The sequence below is a fragment of the Furipterus horrens genome, unplaced genomic scaffold, assembly GCF_987537825.1.
Source record: "Furipterus horrens unplaced genomic scaffold, mFurHor1.1.pri manual_scaffold_11, whole genome shotgun sequence".
Taxonomy (NCBI): Eukaryota; Metazoa; Chordata; class Mammalia; order Chiroptera; family Furipteridae; genus Furipterus; species Furipterus horrens.
Window position 1 is genome coordinate 451,783 of NW_028327181.1, and position 16,924 is coordinate 468,706.

General features: G+C 59.3%; 1 protein-coding gene across 2 annotated transcripts in view; it reads left to right on the forward strand.

The window, feature by feature from the left end:
* GALNT9 (polypeptide N-acetylgalactosaminyltransferase 9) overlaps nt 1-16,924 on the forward strand; it is a 35,677-nt gene that overhangs the window by 12,193 nt on the left and 6,560 nt on the right. Inside the window, exons 2-6 of one of the 2 annotated variants that reach the window (XM_090291888.1) lie at nt 2,763-2,937; nt 7,546-7,712; nt 8,388-8,562; nt 9,832-10,029; nt 12,775-12,892. In XM_090291888.1, coding sequence (XP_090148014.1) covers nt 2,763-2,937; nt 7,546-7,712; nt 8,388-8,562; nt 9,832-10,029; nt 12,775-12,892 — 833 coding nt within the window. The remainder of the gene's footprint in view (nt 1-2,762; nt 2,938-7,545; nt 7,713-8,387; nt 8,563-9,831; nt 10,030-12,774; nt 12,893-16,924) is intronic. The other variant, XM_090291889.1, reaches the window with a different exon arrangement.

The window sequence follows — 16,924 nt, forward strand, 5'->3', positions numbered from 1 at the left end:
AACCTAACAGATGAGAACATAGACAACCTAACAGATGCAGAATTCAAAACACTGATGATAAAGATGCTCACAGGCTTGACAGATAAGCCTGAGTACGGCAAATGCATAAGGGAAGAAGTGAAGGCTATGCTAAGTGAAACAAAGGAAAATCCACAGAAAACCAATGGTGAAGGGAAGGAAACTGGGGTTCAAATCAATGATTTGGAGCATAAGGAAGAAAAAAAACAGTCAATCAGTACAGAATGAGGAAACAAGAATTGAAAAAAATGAGGAGAGGCTTAGGAACCTCTGGGAAAACTTTAAATGTAACATCAGAATCATAGGGATGCCAGAAGGAGACGAGGAAGAGCAAGAAATCAATAGCTTACGTGAAAAAATAATGAAGGAAAACTCCCCAAATTTGGCAAAGGAAATAGACATACAAGTCCAGGAAACAGAGAGTCCCAAACAAGCTAGAGCCAAGGAGGACCCACCAAGACACATCATAATTAAAATGCCAAAGGTTCAAGATAAAGAGAGAATCTTAAAAACAGCAAGAGAGAAGGGGAGAGTTACCTGCAAAGGGATGCCTATAAGACTGTCAGCTGATTTCTCAGAGGACACTTTGCAGGCAAGAAGGGACTGGCAAGAAGTATTCAATGTGATGAAAAGCAAGGACTTCCAACCAAGATTACTCTATCCAGCAAAGCTATCATTTAGAATGGAAGGGCAGATGAAGTGCTTCCCAGACAAGGTAAAGCTAAAGGAGTTCATCATCACCAAGCCCTTATTATAAGAAATGTTAAAGGGACTTCCTTAAGAGAAAGAGGATAAAAACTATGAACACTAAAATGACAATAAACACACAAGTATCAACAACTGAATCTAAAAAATAGAAACAAAACCCAACTAAGCAAACCAGAACAGGAACAGAATCATAGGTATGGGGATCATTTGGAGGGTTATCAGCTGGGAGGGGGAGGGGGGGAAATGGGGAAACGGTGCAGGGACTAAGAAGCATAATCGATTGGTATAAAATAGACGGGGGGGTGTTAAGAATAATATAGGAAAGGGTGAAGTCAAAGAAGTTATATGCACAACCCATGGACATGAACTAAGGGGGGTGGGATTGCTGGAGGGGAAATGAGGTACTGGGCAGAGGGGAGCAAAGGGAAAAGAAATTGGGACAACTGTAACAGCATAATCAATAAAATAAGCTTAAAGACCTGGCTGTTGTGTCTCAGTGGATTGAGCGTCGGCCTGCGAACCAAGTGTTGCTGGTTCAATTCCCAGTCAGGGCACAGGCCTGGGTTGCATGTCAGGTCCCCAGTTGGGGGCGCGAGAGGCAACCACACAGTGATGTTTCTCTCCTTCTTTCTCCTTTCCCCTCTCTCTAAAGATAAACAAACAAACAAATAAATTATTTAAATATATATATATATACTTAAAAAAGGTAAACTGAGGGCTAGGAACTTTTTAAAGAGTTTATTTGAGCAAAAATCAATGGAATTGGGGGTGCTAGCCCCTGGGCGTGATTGGGGAGACCCAGGCAGACAGCGGGGTGTGGGGAGGCCCCCCGGCCCCCCGCAGGGCTGGCATCCTGGGTCTGACCGCTGACCAGGTGCTGGCAGGGCGGTGAGGTCCAGCCGCCGGGCGCCCTCCCTAACAAACCTGAGGCGGAGAAACGTCCCTGGCGCGGCTGGTGTGTGGCGTGGATGTTAGGTATTTCCCAGAGGTTGCGCTTCCCGAGCCTCAGGAAGGATGGGGCCCTCTCTCTCCATGGCGCAGCCTGGGGACAGGACTTCCATAGCCATTTCCTGGGTCAAAACACTGCTCCGTGGCCACACCCCAAAGCCAAGGTGCCCAGAGCTGTCCAGCCCAGAGCATGAGGGGGCGTCCTTGCTGGGCAGGCACTGCTGTCCCTGGGTCCCTCTGGGAATAATGCCCCGAGCCGTGTTCCTCTCCTGGCACAAGCGACCACATAGAATATTCCAGAACAGCCGAGGCAGGCCCTCTCAGGGGCTCGCACATGCACTCCCCCTGGCCACCTGGAAGCCCGAGGGTCCTTTCCAGCCAAGGCCACTGCCCTGGAGGTCACCGCTGTGGCCTGAGCCCCATTGTCGAGCTTTGTAGACAATAAGGCACAGGATGGGGGTGCCTCTGTCCACCAGGCGTATCTGAGCCCCACCCAGCCTGTCGCAGCCTCCAGGGGTTCCCTCTGGGTCACCCCGAGGCTCCTGCCTGCGTCCAGCAGCCGGCTCCGAAGCTAAGGATGGAGGCGGCGCTGTCAGGGCGGGGAGCCCAGCCCCTGCTTTGCATTTTTTATGTTAATTTATGTTAACCTTATATTTTAAACAACCAATAGACTTTGCCCTTTAGAGCAGTTTTCGGGTTACAGGACAGTTACATGGGAAGTGCAGAGAGGCCCCACAGAGAGCCCCCCCCCACGCATGTGCCCCTGTTGTTCAGACACGTCATCACGCGAAGCCCACAGCCGACATCGGGGCTCCCTGTGGTGGTCCCCTCTGTGGGTCTGGACACATGTGTGATGACACGTGTCCACGCTCATGGTTCCGCTGCCCTAAAACCCTCAGGGCCTCCCCTCGCCCATCACCCCTCACGCCCCGCCCAGCCCCCACGGATCTTCCCAGGGGGTCCCCGGTTCTGCTTTCCCGCTGGGGCTGCCGTTGGCATCCTGCCCCAGGGCCTGCGCCTCAGAGACAGCGCCGGGGGCTGGGCGGAAGGACCGCAGGGCCTCACCCCCTCTTTCCTGCTCCCACCAGGCCTCGCCAAGCCCATGGGCCTGGTGGAGGGCCCGGGGGGCCTTGGCCAGGGTGGTGCGGCGGCCACTCTGCGGGACGAGGAGGCGGCCGGCAGCTACGAGGAGTACGGCTACAACGCTCAGCTCAGCGACCGCATCTCCCTGGACAGGACCATCCCCGACTACAGGCCCAAGAGGTGAGCGGTGGCCCTCCCACACGGCAGCCCCCCACCCCTGCCCGCCATGGGCTCGGGCACAGCCGTCACACGGCTGGGTGGCCTTCCCCGGTTTCCGTGCCCTCGGTCAGCATCGTCTTCGGGGCCTGGCGACAGGACGGGCTGCCGGCTCCCCTTGGACACAGCTGACGCCAGTCATTCTGAGGGATTGAGCGGGGGAGGGGTGCACCTCTCAGGGCTCTCCGTGAAAACCCGCATAAACGAAGCTCAGCACATGCCCCCCTGCGACCTTCAGCGTTGTATTCCTTACATGGCCTGAACCCATTCCGAGCCTGTCCACCAACTGGAAACTGCCCTACTGGTGGGTCCCAACAGGTGCCGTCACCAGAGGCGCACATGAGATGTCAGAGCGCTGCATGTGTGCATGCCTGCCTGCCTATGTGCATGTGTTTGCCTGTGTGCATGCAGCCTGTGCCTGCACGCGCACACACGTGCTTCTGTGTGTGTGTGCCTGCACGTATGTCTGCATGTGTGTGCACACATGCACGTGTATCTCTGTGCATGTGCATGCATGTGTCTACATGTCTGCATGTGTCCCTGCGCCAGTGGCTATTCAAAGTGCTCACCACTTCCTCCCATTAACACAGTATTGATTTCCTGTTCTCTGGAGGTGGACAGTTTTCTAATTAAGCAGTGGCTTTAATGATGCCACAAAGCACATAACATAGATCTTGATTATTGAGCCTGGCCCAGGGGATCATGAAGGGAAACCAGCAAATCCACATTAAACAAGATCATAAAAGTGAGCGAACTTCTCTGAGCCCCCACCCTGCATTCCAGTGCAGTAAGGTCCCCATTGTCACATGTCTGCAAAATCTTTGTGCATATTAATCATCTGAGCTGTGAACAGCTTGGCTGTCAACTCAAATAAGTGCAGACCGAGTGGACGGTGCCCGAGAGGACCCAGTCCTGGCTGCTGGCCTGGGGCATGCGCCGCACCTCCCGCGTGCAGGGCCTGGGGGTCGGGCAGGCGACTGCGACAGTGAACAGGGAGACCTAGGGGTCACCGTGGAAGCCAGTTGTGTAGTGTGGCTCATTCCATGGGGAAAGGTACCTCCGTTTTTCTCATCAGGGGACACCCCGCCTTCCCACCAGCCCCTGAGCCGTCAGTCTGTGCCAGGAAAGGAGGTGTGTGCGGGGCATCGGGGAGCATGGTCTCCCAAGGGACGGCCGGCCAGGCCACCAGCCCCCCACCTGCTGCCTCTGCTCTGGCTCATCGGGCTGCGGGCTCGGAGGCTAACGGAAGCTGGACGGGACAGACAGACTCAGTCTCAGAAAGACAGTTTCCGTGGGGGCCGCTGTGCCTTCGAGCCCACCAGGATCCTGCCCAGGCCCCGCAGTCACTCTGGCCAGCGGAAGGCTGGGATCTCTGTGGCCCCTCTCACACCATTGTCCCTGGGAGGCGGGACCACGTCACACACCGGGCAGATGCCACCACGGGGAAGGCATCCTCGAGGCTGTCAAAGGCAGACCCGTCCTGCTGACACGCTGCCGAGAACCTCTCACAGCTGTTCCCAGAAACATCGGTCACAGGCTCACCCACAGGGTCGATGACACAGCTTCCCAGCTGCGTGGAGCCGCGGACCCGAGTCCTCGGCAGGAGACGGATGTGCATCCCGTTCACGAGGCGAATGCTCCCCTGGGAGAGACGCCGGCATGCCATCCCTCTTGCCCTGTGTTTATGGCTCCAGTGGCACAAAGGGCAGCCCCATCAATTTCCATCAGTGTCACCACTGTGGCCCCATTTCCTGTGAGGCCAGTCGGCCTCTGCCTGCGACACGCTCCCCCAGGACCTCAGAGGGGGCTGCAGGGCCTCGTGACGGTTGCCTGTGCTCTGCGGGACTGTAAATCCTCTCAGGTCCCCTGGGGCACGCAGCCCAGCGTCCTCCCGCCCATGCGCGGACCCAGCTGCGTGCGGGCAGCACCCAGGGTGCCCAGTACTGTGGGGGGGGGTCCACGTGTCCCCCAGAGAGTTGGAATCGGCCAGACTTGAGCAATGCACTGTCCCAGTCACCATGCTGCTAGCAAATCACATCACAGTTAGTGCACTTACCCCACGTTTTAATGAACTTGGGGCAAGAATTCCAGCCGGGTACAGGGGGCAGCCTCTGAGCAGGACCTTCCAGACCCCACCTGGGAGGTGACGGTGGGTTGGGGGCCCACCTCGCATGTCCTGGCGACTGTCCCTTCCAGACAGCGTGGGGCCGGGGAGCCAGAGGAGGAGGGACAGCTGGCTGGTGGGGACCCAGCACAGAGCAGGTGACAGGGAGCAGCGGTGGGCCGGACAAGGAACGGGGTCATCGCTAAGGGGAGCAGAGGGTGCAGCAGCTGGAGAGGGAAGTGAGTCTGGGACCCTCCTGACCTCTACCTGCCTGGGGAGGGGCACGGACACCGGCTGCAGGTTTGAGTGTTGAAACGCTAATCGATTTATGTTTAAATGTCTGAAGTACAGGGCTTGACGGTCTCCCTTCAGTTTTTAAATGGGCCCAGAGCCTCAGCACGCAGGCCTGGCCTGGCTGTCCTGCCACCCCTAAGCCCTGGGAGAGGGTGCTGGGCCCCAAAGGCTCCAGGCCTTTCTGTCTCCACACCCGAGTCCCCTCCCTGGGCAGGGCCCTCAGTCACTGGGTTTCAGGCTGGAGCAGCTGCCGCTGGTTCCATTAAACGGGGTGATTCTGGGGCTGCAGCCTCACGGCTGGCTCCTCTGTCCCTTGGGCCCATTGGAGCCCTTCCCTGGCTCCATCGGGGACAAGGAGGGAGCTACAGGCACAGCTGAGGTCACTGCTCAGGCAGGGCGGCCCAGCTGCTGACACGGGACCGCCAGGCCAGGTGCAGACGGCTCCCGCACCCCAGCCAGAGGGAGAGCAGGGAGCTTGTGATGTGTCCCCGTGAGGAGGGCGGGCACACAGGGTGACGTCCTTGCACTTCAGACTCTGTGTCGCCCTGAACCGGCACAGCCCGGTGGCCACTGGGAAAAGCAGGACGAGAGGCCCCTGTGACAGTCCCCTCCACGCCCGCCTGGGCACACCGACCTCCAGGCCCCAGACAATGTCTCCGTCTCACGAGTTGGCTGCTGAGGGCTGGTGACTTCCTAACTAAGGGAGAAAGAGGGGGGGTCCCATGAGGTCCCCTGGCCTCCTAATCGGTAATGAGTTGAGCAGCCTCCTCGGCCCGGGGACAACAGGTGGCGGTCTCTGCTGTGACAAGTTCGGTGCCTGTTGACATGGTGGCGTGTGCTTGCCAGCGAGTCAGCAGCCAGGGCCCGTGGGTGTGGGTCCGCTCACTCATTCCCTCGTCCACACTGCAGGCGTTCCTTCTCGCTAACCCAAATATAAAGGGCAACGCGACTCGGGGAGCACCGATTGGGCAGAAGCCCCGGTGAGGCGACCACAGTGACCGTGCCGGTATTGTGAGAAGGGGGAGGGGCAGGCACAGCGGGGAGGGAGCAGAGTGACGCTGATTTAGTTTTCAGTCTGGAGTTTGCTGTCAGTAGTTAGGGTACCTGCTTTCTCGCACCTTTGCAAACTGTTCTTTGCGACACAGTGGTGCTTCCGGCCCCGTCAAGGGTCCCTTCGTCCTGTGTTAACGTCGGAAGGCTTGGGCGTGAGCCAGCAAGGCAGCACCTCTGGCGGCTCTGGCTTCATTTATTCTTTTCCATGTTGTGTGCAGAACAGCTCTGGGTTCCGGGGCTCCTGTTCTGGGGGACAGAGACAAGGTGCGGGGATGCGGGGGTGGCTGATGCCACCTGCGCTGGGCCATGAGGATGGCACAGGCTCACCCCACGCAGGCCCCACCCCGAGATGTCCTTCCTTCCTCAAGGCTCTCCCCTCATTTTACACATTTTGCAAGTTCATGAAAACTGTGCATTGCAACTTCCTTCCTCGACAGAAAAACTGCGTGGAGACGTCTTGTCAGAGAGCCTCTTCCTGAGGGATGGGATCTCTAGGCTGCGGCCTGTGGCCCATGTCAGTAGGACGGGGACAGGCAGCCATTGTCGGTCTCTGAAAGTCACTCTGGGGCTCCAGCCTCAGCAGGGGCAGCTTCCTCTCCTTCGCCCAGTCCTCAGCTTTGGCCAAGGCCATTTGTATTTTGGGGTCCTAACAACGAGGTTCCCCTGGCAGATGTCAGTCTGGTCCAGTAGCCACCTTGCTATTGGCTTCTGTCACCCGGGCAGCGCATCGCCTGGGGGACCGGGCCTGCCGTGTGCGGGACCAGCGGGTGCTGCCTGTCCCGGGTGCAGACAGAGCTGCTGCCGGCTCCACGCTGGGGTCCCCGGTCCCCCCTGCTGGACCTCGGGTGGTCACTGTGCTGTTTTACCTCTTCTGTGCCTTCCGAGGGCACTGGGAACGCAAACACCCTTCAGCGGCTCCGGCTTGGAGCGGGACGTCCACGGTTCTGAGGCCAGTGTGACCCCACCTCACTGGGTTCGGCCGCTTTCCGTCTGTGATGTTGCTGTCTCCTGTCGTTGGAAGTGAGGTTTCCAACTGGCCCGAGCTGGCCTCCTGCAGGGGTGCCCGGCTGCTGCCACCCCACCAGCCCTACCCTGACGCCACCCCGCGCCCCACCCCGCAGGTGCAGACAGATGAGCTACTCGGACGACCTGCCCCAGATCTCCGTGGTCTTCATCTTCGTCAATGAGGCGCTCTCGGTCATCCTGCGCTCTGTCCACAGCGTGGTCAACCACACGCCGCCCCCGCTCCTCAAGGAGGTCATCCTGGTGGACGACAGCAGCGACAATGGTGAGCCGCCAGCGCAGTGTCCCCCCCCCCTTTGGGGAAGTGTGTTGGCGTTCAGGGGCAGAGTCGGAAGTCAGGGGGCGGGCAGGGCAGCCGCCCCCGCCATCCGTCTCCGGAATGGTCCGTCTTTCCAAACTGCAGCTCTGCCCCCACTGGACACTAACTCCTCCCCCCACCCCACCCCGGCCCCCACCAGCCCCTCCGCCTGTGAACCTGACCTCTCTAGGTCTCTTGTGGAAGTGGAATCAGACAATGTTTGCCCTTTTGGGGTCTGGCTTATGTCCCTGAGCACCACGTCCTCAAGGCCCACCCACATGGTGGCAGGTGGCAGAACGTCCTTCCTTTTGAGGCTGACTCATATTCCATCGTGTGGAAGGACCACGGTCCCCGTTAAGGCTGAGTCCCTCAGCCCCATGTCTCCTGTCTCCACGGCGCTTGCCTCAGCCTCAGTCGGTCTTGCTTGTTTCTGGTTCTGTCTGTCCCCTGGAAGGCCAGCTTCACGGGTGGATCTGTCCCTGTGTGGTCTCCCCAGCACCTGAGTCATGTCCTGCTGCAGTGGGTCCCCTCACATGCTTATGGAATGTGGAGCGGGGCAGACAGCACCCCAACCTGTCCCCCGTGACTTCGGGCCCTTCCTGGGATGTCGGGATGCTGAGACATCTCTGTGTCTCCCCACAGTGGAGCTCAAGTTCAACCTGGACCAGTACGTCAACAAGAGGTACCCGGGGCTGGTGAAGATTGTCCGAAACAGCAGGCGTGAGGGCTTGATCCGGGCGCGGCTGCAGGGCTGGAAGGCGGCCACGGCCCCCATTGTCGGCTTCTTTGACGCCCACGTGGAGTTCAGCACCGGCTGGTGAGGGCGGGCGCAGCCTGGGGGCAGGGCGGCAGCTGGGGCGGGGCATGTCCCAGGAGTGTGTGTGTGGGGGGAAACGCCAGCCGCTCAGGTGGTGCTGGCCTTAGGGAGTCTTTGCGGGAGCCTGACCTCAGGGCACATACGTGTGAGGACTGAGCTGGATCCCCACCTTGACCCCAGAGGAATAAGAACTGGCCAGTCCTTCCAGCAGGCGACAGGCAGACGGGGACAGAGCAGGGAAACACACTCGAGGTTGGGGCAGCTGCTGTGTGGCATCCGCGCTACAGGGTCTGGGCAGTTACGAGGGGACCGAGCCGCTGGGTGCACATTGGAAGCAATTTCTCGTCGTCATGGAACATTGTAGGTCAGACTCTCACGTTTCCTCTCATCCCACCAGGCAGGGGCCGAGGGGACTTCTAATGAGAAACTGGGGGAAGGGCAGGAACCCCCCACCCCCACCTCCCCCAGGATGCAGGGCCTTCCAGGTCCTGACGCTCCGTGCTCCCGGCCACTCTGGCCACCCCGGCCACCCCGGCCACCCCAGGACCACGAGCTCATTCTGCGGGCCGGCTCTGTCCCAGCGCGTGCCTGGCTGCGGGGAAGGCCCCTCTGGCCCCCATTTCTCTCCTCTGTTGCCCTCGGGAGACGGCCCTGCTTCCCATGACACCTGTCAGCTTCCACCCTGAACTTCATCCTCCGTCTGCCCCAGCAGGGGGCCTGCTTGCTGCTGTGCTGGCTGCACCCTGCCCCAGGCTCGCAGGCACGCAAATGGGACCTTCCTGCCCTGCCGACGGGTGTGGAACTTCCCAAGGCGATGGGAGGGGGTTGGGAGACCCTCGAGCCGGTCCCACCAAAGCGCGGTTTTAAACTGGCGCGCCTTTAATTTTCACAACTGAAAACCCAGTTATCCATCTGCAAATAGCCCTCCCCTGCCAGGAGGGCGTCCCCGAAGCTCCGGCCTTGTTAGCAGACCTGGCGTTTCCGGAGCGCGTCTGCTCTCTGAGCGCCGTGCCGACTCCGACTCATTAATCCTGCCCTCGAGCTGGAAGGACGGTAACCGCCCGGCTCGGAAGGACAGGGAGGACGGCCCCCAGGCTGCTCCTGACGGCGCTGCACTCCCGTCGGCCACGTCTCAGCGGCTCTGCGCAGGGACAGCCCTTCAGAAGGCCGCAGATCTGGGCCACGCGGCTGCCCCAGGCAGGCAGGGCCTCGGGTGGGTGGGCCCGTGGGAGGCCCTGGGCCTCGGGCCTGAGCCGCGACCGCCCACAGGGCCGAGCCCGCCCTCACGCGGATCCGGGAGGACCGCAGGCGCATCGTGCTGCCGGCCATCGACAACATCAGGTTCGACACGTTCGAGGTGCAGCAGTACGCCAGCGCGGCCCACGGCTACAACTGGGGGCTCTGGTGCATGTACATCATCCCGCCCCAGGACTGGCTGGACCGGGGCGACGAGGCCGCGCCCATCCGGTGAGCCAGCGCCGGGCCGCGGAGTGGGGCGGGGACTGGGCGGGGCCAGGGCAGCGGGGCGGGGACTGGGCGGGGCTAGGGCTGCGGGGCGGGGCCAGGGCCGCGGGGCGGGGACTGGGCGGGGCTAGGGCTGCGGGGCGGTGACTGGGCGGGGCTAGGGCTGCGGGGCGGGGCCAGGTCCGCGGGGCGGGGACTGGGCGGGGCTAGGGCTGCGGGGCGGGTCCAGTGCCGCGGGGCGGGGCCTTGGAGCGGGGTGGGGCGGAGCCGGGCCATGGGGATGAGGGCACAAGGCAGGTGCAGCCGGTGTGCGGTGGGATGTGGGGAAGGGGAACTCGGGAGTTGGCTCTGACTCGTGACCTCAGCCACAAGGTCAGGTGGGAAGAGGAGGACAGACAGATACAGAGAAAGACAGACAGACACAGACAGAGCCTCGAGGACGTGGCGCCGCCAACGGCGTGACCACAAGCGGGAGAGCAGACACCATGAGCCCAGCAGACGCGGGAGCTCGATATGCAGACACAGCCCACAGTCCCTTCGTCAGACCCCGCCGATTGCCCCTCAGAGCACTGATTTTGAGCCAGTTCTCAGACATGAAAATGGAGACTTATGATAAAAATACACAAATTCAGCATCTTTTGAAAAACGGGAAGACCTGGGTCGGCACCAGGCAGGGGTGGGCTGGAGCTGGAAAGTGGTCCCTGTCTGAGCAGCATGTGGTCTCTGGTTGGCCACCGTCCCCACTGTTCCTCCCGTCCCGGTGACACTCGGCTCCCACACTGTCTGCGGCTGCGTCATCCCTTCCCCCACGGACTCGGCTTCTGCAGTCTGCAGCCCCTCCCTAATGGCCAACCCCCTGGGAAACCCACAGGATCCCTGTCCTCCCTCGTGCCTGGCGGGAGAAGCCGCTGAATATGAGGGTCAGCCCCCAGTGAGCCTCAGGGGGCCCCCTGAAGGGAGGGGGTGCATACCCCCCAAGGACCGGCCCCCACCTGCATGTGTTGCGTGTGTCTGGGCACCCGTGTCCCTCAATGAGGCAGGAGCCCCGGGTAGGGCCCTTGTCCGTGAACATGCCACACATCAGCCCAGATGTGAGGACACCCCCGAAGCCGGGAGGGACATCTCCCCTGGAGACTGAGACCCTCAACACCGCTGCCCTCTGTCATCACAGCAGAGCTGCTCGTGCAAATACCTTCAGTGCCAGTGGACGCTGCCACTGCTGCCTGATGAGTTTAAGTTTACTTTGGAACTCAGAGCAAAAAAAAAAAAAAAAACCAACCCGTTACCAGTGATAACAGACTTGGCAGGGAACTTGGCTGTTCGATCCATCAGAGATCACCCTTAGATTTTTTTTTTTCAGTTAAAACAATGAGAGAAATACCTGCTGCATGTTGGTGAACTGTCACTTACCCAGTCACGTGCTTCCTAGTGACGTCACAGACAGCATTCCAGTGTCGCAACCAGCAGATTTGCGGCCAAAATCCAACAACAGAACAAGTTGGATCTTTGCACAAATAAAAGGATGATGGCTTTTTAATGCCTGTTTTCTTGGAAAACTGACAAACATTTACCTCTGACTTCCCAGCTGCTGGGAGTAGAAATGCTTTTTTCACCTTGTGATTGAGGCTAATTTCTCTCTGTTGATTTCATTGAAGAGGAACTGAATCTCCCCAGGGGCAGCAGGCTTCCTCTCAGCGCTGCAGTGGCCACGGGGCCTTCAGGAACCTTTGGGGGCCCATGGAGACCACGGAGACTGTGCTAGTCCTCTTAGAGCTCAGAAGAAACTCAGCCCTCAGCCTGCAGGGGAATGCTCTTTTTTTGAGGCAAAATCTTCCATCAAAAGCTTAGAAGGTCCTGGCCCACAGAACACAGACTGTTCCAATTTCTTGCCGGAGAGAGATTTTTCCTTTCTCTTTTCCTCCTTTGTTACCCCACCTCCGTCTGTCCTAAATTGATGGTGGCCGGATGGATGGACTGATGTGCACAGTGAGGCTGCCCCCTACTGTCCAACACACGCCCCGTGCCCGCTTTGCTGCTCTGTGAGACCCCTTCCCTGCGGGACGCAGGACACCGATAGACTTTGCATGCGTTTCAGAAAAGATGCAGCCAGCACAGCGACACATGACTCTGCAGAGACGATGGCTCAGGACAGAGCGAGGCTGACTGACGCTTCCATTGCGTAGATGTAAACGGAACACCGGAGAAGTGACGGCTCAGTCGCGGAGTGTTGCACACCGCCATGCAGGGCGTGCGCTGCACGGCTCCGCGGCGGGGCACGCACAGTGGGGCAGCGGTGAGGTTCTCCAGCGCTGGGCGGCGGGCTCTGGGGGGCCGGTGCAGCTGCCCATCGCATCCCGACCCCTGAGGCACAGAGAGGACCAGGCAACGAGGCAGGGAGACAGGTGACTGCGCCTTGGGAGGTGAGGTCCAGGGCAGCCAGACACCTGGTGGAGAAACTGGCTTCTGACGCCCCTGCAGTAGGCTGCTGGATTGCACTCCAGGCTGGAATGAGCCATGGACTGGTCTGTGCTGGGTACTCTGGGTGGCGCAAAGGCCAGGCTGGGTGGCCCTGCCTGAGTCCTGGCGGCCGGAGGAACCGTGACCCAACGGAGTCCAGGAGCCCAGGGAAGAGGTGCGAGGACATGGAGCCAGCCTGGGGGCCCACGAGGCACACCAGGGTGCTGGCCTGGCCTGTGCTTGCCCCCCACGGCCCCTGCTCTGCTCACGCCACTGTCTGCTTCCTGTCAGGACCCCGGCCATGATCGGCTGCTCGTTCGTGGTGGACCGAGAGTATTTTGGGGACATCGGCCTCCTGGACCCGGGCATGGAGGTGTATGGAGGCGAAAACATCGAGCTGGGCATGAGGGTACGTGGCCCCCTGGAGGGCGGCGTGGGGGCTGCCTGGGTGGTCTGGCTGGCGGGGCCTTGAGCCGTTTGTTCTGCCACTGGGACCCCAGACAGAGAGTCAGCAGAAGCAGCTCCATGGCACTGGGACCCAGTGCTGTGCTTGCGGAATATAATGACATTGTCTCTTCTGTGTTTATGTTACTCACTCACGCCGCTGACTCTGGCTGCGCACCTGGCTGTGCCCTTGAAGGAGGCGCCATGGTGTTTGCTGGTGGGGGGCGAGGGGTCAGGCACCTCCACGGTACTTGGCCACGCGGAGGTGGGGACCCGGCAGGCGGACGGGGCAGTGGTGGCCGCTCCTCGTCCTGGGCTGCACACAGGCCTCCTGTGGCTGAGCTCTACCACCCTGGGGTGAGGAGCAGTTCCTGCTTTTTGTGCACATTCTGGGGTTTCATTGGTTTCAGTTTTGTTTTGATTTTTGCCTGAGGGTCGTTATTCACAGAAAGGATTAAGGCAAGTTTTAAAACATTTATATACAGAGCATCGAAGTGGTACATTTCAAATCCTCTTGCTTTAAGCTTTAAGGTTAAACCGAGGGAGATCATGGTATTATGTTCATAAATCTAATAGAATAACACTCACTTCCCCTTTTTCTTTGATTAATGTTTGATTAACTTGGGTTGAACAGATTAAATGCCATTAAACAATCAGTTCCATTTCTGCCTGTAGTTAAAGTCCCTTGAACCTTTTAAAATGATTTTTATAAATGTAATGTATTTTCTTTTCTCTTCAAGCATTTTCATTGCCTGATATCATAGCAGGAATTCCCCCAAGTACATAAAAAATTCTTATGTATCTGATAAATGAAACTTAGGCCGAATCTCAGGTCCTTAGAAGCAATTGAGAATTGTTTGCTGTTGTATTTAATTCTCTGACACGGTCCAATTTTAAATCACAAATTTAGAATCAACCCTCAAGTATGCATGTTAGACGTGGAGTTGGGAGGTGAATCCGGCAGATTCTCCTAAATGCTGACTTTCCTCCATCCCGCATCATGCCCAGACCCCGCTTTGCAGGGTGGACACCGAGGCCAGGGACCACCTATGGTCACAGAGTCTGGTCTTTTGCAAGATGCCGCCTCTTCAGGCCCTTGGAGGAGTCTGCTGACTGAGGGGGGATGCAGGCGCAGGTGTAGGTGGAGGAGCAGGTGAAGGGCCAGGCACAAGTGCAGGTGCAGGTGCAAGCATAGCCGGAGGTGCAGGTGCAGGCGCAGGCACAGGTGCAGGTGCAGGTGGAGGAGCAGGTGAAGGACCAGGCACAGGTGCAGGTGCAGGTGCAGGCATAGCCGGAGGTGCAGGTGCAGGCGCAGGCACAGGTGCAGGTGGAGGAGCAGGTGAAGGACCAGGCACAGGTGCAGGTGCAGGTGCAGGTGCAGGTGGAGGAGCAGGTGAAGGACCAGGCACAGGTGCAGGTGCAGGTGCAGGCATAGCCGGAGGTGCAGGTGCAGGCGCAGGCACAGGTGCAGGTGGAGGAGCAGGTGAAGGACCAGGCGCAGGTGCAGGAGCAGGTATGGATTAGGTGTGGGAATGAGCAGCACAGACATGGATATAAATCAGGAAGCTGGCATCTTTGCACCAGCCCCTGGGGGAGCCTGGTATATGCTCTCATTCCAAAGGCCTGTCTGACCTTGAACTGCAGCAGAGGCGCCTGCCGGCTCTGTCCTGAGGGCAGCGGGAAGAGACTGGGTGTGGGCACCTTGGGGCGGGGTGCTCCCAGGGAGTTTGGAAATAGGGTCCATGTACTTTCCCAGCCACAGAGCCACCCCACCGCCTGTCTGACATGTCTGGCTGCCAGGCCCCCGGCCCCACCCTAGCTGGCATCCCCCGGGGTGCCGCCGGGCCTCCCCTCCCTTCTGCGTGCTCCGACATGGAGAAACCCGCCGTCCCGAGATCCTGCTCCCGCACACACGGCTCCGAAGCCACTGCTGCTTCTGATGTGTTGTTAACACAGACTCACACAGCCCTTCCAATCGATGCAGCCCAATTAGAGGAGTAACTCTGTGGTCTCGGGGCCAATGTCACTTCTGTGATTGTAGAAATGCCCACTGGTCGTCCCCTAACGAGGGAAGTCCTGGAGCCAATTAGGGAGAAATGACTCCGTCGAGTCCGCCAGGTTAATAAAGGCCAGGATGAACCCCAGCAGTGAGCGTTCTGGTGGGGGGCCCATGGCAGCCGCTGAGGGGAAGCCCTGTGGTTCTCTGTGTGAGGACGCGGTCCCTGCCCCCCACTGCAGTGGCCCCGGTGTGCAGGAGCCCTGGCCTCAATGCAAACTCACCTCATTTGAGGATGGAAACGAAAGCCGTGGTCGTGACAGATTCCGAGGTGGATGGTTGTGTGGCGCTGACTCCCTGTGGGAACTGAAACTGGGAATTCTTGGGGTGAAAAGTAATCCGCTGGTTCGGAGTCCTGGCTGTGGAGGCGCCGGGACGAGAGACACCGGTGAGCGCGAGGACGCAGCCGGAGACAGCGGGGCTCAGGGTGCTGAGAGGGAGGAGGGGGCTGGGAAGCCTGAAGCCTTCAGCACAGCTGTTCCCAAATCTCAGCAAACGGCGGACTCCCTTGCAGGGCTGTGCTCGGAGCTTCTGAACCAGCAGGTCCTCAGGCGCCTTGAGAACGTGAGGGCAGCGGGCGTTCCTCCTGCTGGCCTGGGGCCGCTCTCTGGGAGCCCCTCGTTCAGAAGGAAGGAAACTACCTTTTCCCTTTTCGTTGGTTTGACACACAGGGGTGGGGGGTCTGGCACAAAAGCCCAGCTCAGAAGTCTCCATGGGTTTGGCACCGGGAGCAGGAAACCCGGAACAGCTGTTTTGCTGGCATGTGTGTGTTTCGACTCTTCGCTGCTCTGGGAAGGGATGTTTTCTTGCCAAAAGTTTATGAATGGAGCCCACTGAGCCCCAGAAGGTGGGACTTCCCTTTCCAAAACTAAATCCAGCCAAACTCTGCCCCGGCCATGACGTGTGGTTCCCGGCTGCGGCTGCCGGGATCCTAACTTCTGGCACCGGCCAGGGGCGGGGTGTGGGGCGGACTGTTATTCTTCTTAAAAATTGGGTTCTGGTGGGAAACCTCTAAAGGTGATGCCCAGTTTTCTCCGGAGTGAGTGTGAAGCCCTGGCTTTTGCTCACGTGGGAAACTTCATGCCTCCAAAAGGAAGGTGGTGGTTGGGGCCTCTTGGGTTTGTACCAGGTGGCGGGGCCTGGACCTGTGGGGCTTCCAGTCTTTGCCTGGAGACCTGGGTGGGGCCCCTGAGCCCGGTTCAGGCTGCAGTCGGACTTCCTCGCCTGGTGGGTGGATAGTGGGTGGATGGTGGATTGTGGGTGGGTGGATCCATTTGGTCAGTGGCGGGTCTGCGGATTATTACGAAGGCAAAAAAGTAAAAGGGGGCAGAGGCGGGCCCCAGCTCCTGGGGGTGGGGGCAACAGGGAGGATGTCTCTGAGGTGGGCCTGTCTCTTGCGCTCGGTCAGGGCAGCTACTGAGTGCGCAGGGTCCCCAGGCGCGGGGCCACGGTCAGCAAACCGTCCCCCGAGAACCCACGTTGGAGAGAACCACTGCTCCCTGGCCCAATTGAGACGCCAGACGCTTCTCTGCGTACACGCGAGGCCGTCGGCAGGGGGGCTGGGAAAACTGCAGCTCAGGATGCAAGGAACTATTTTCGTCACCGAAAGCCTCTGCTGTCACCTGCAAATCACACAAGAAATCGTGGGGGATCCGGGCCAGTCTCCCATGAAATCTAAGGACTTCCGTCCGCCAAACGCTGAGGCAGCGCCAGGGCTGCGTCTGACTTGGATGGGAAACCTGCGCACCTTTGGGCCGCATTTCCTTTAGATGCGGGGCCAGGGAGCCATGATGGCGACACAGGACAGGCCCCCCCCAACAGCAGCACACGCTCAGTCTGCCCAGCGTCAGGCTCTTCCCGTGGCTCGGAGATTTACAACCAGGGTGTGACCACATGGCTGCAAGGTGCACCAGCTCTGGGATGAAAGCTGAGGGGACTTGG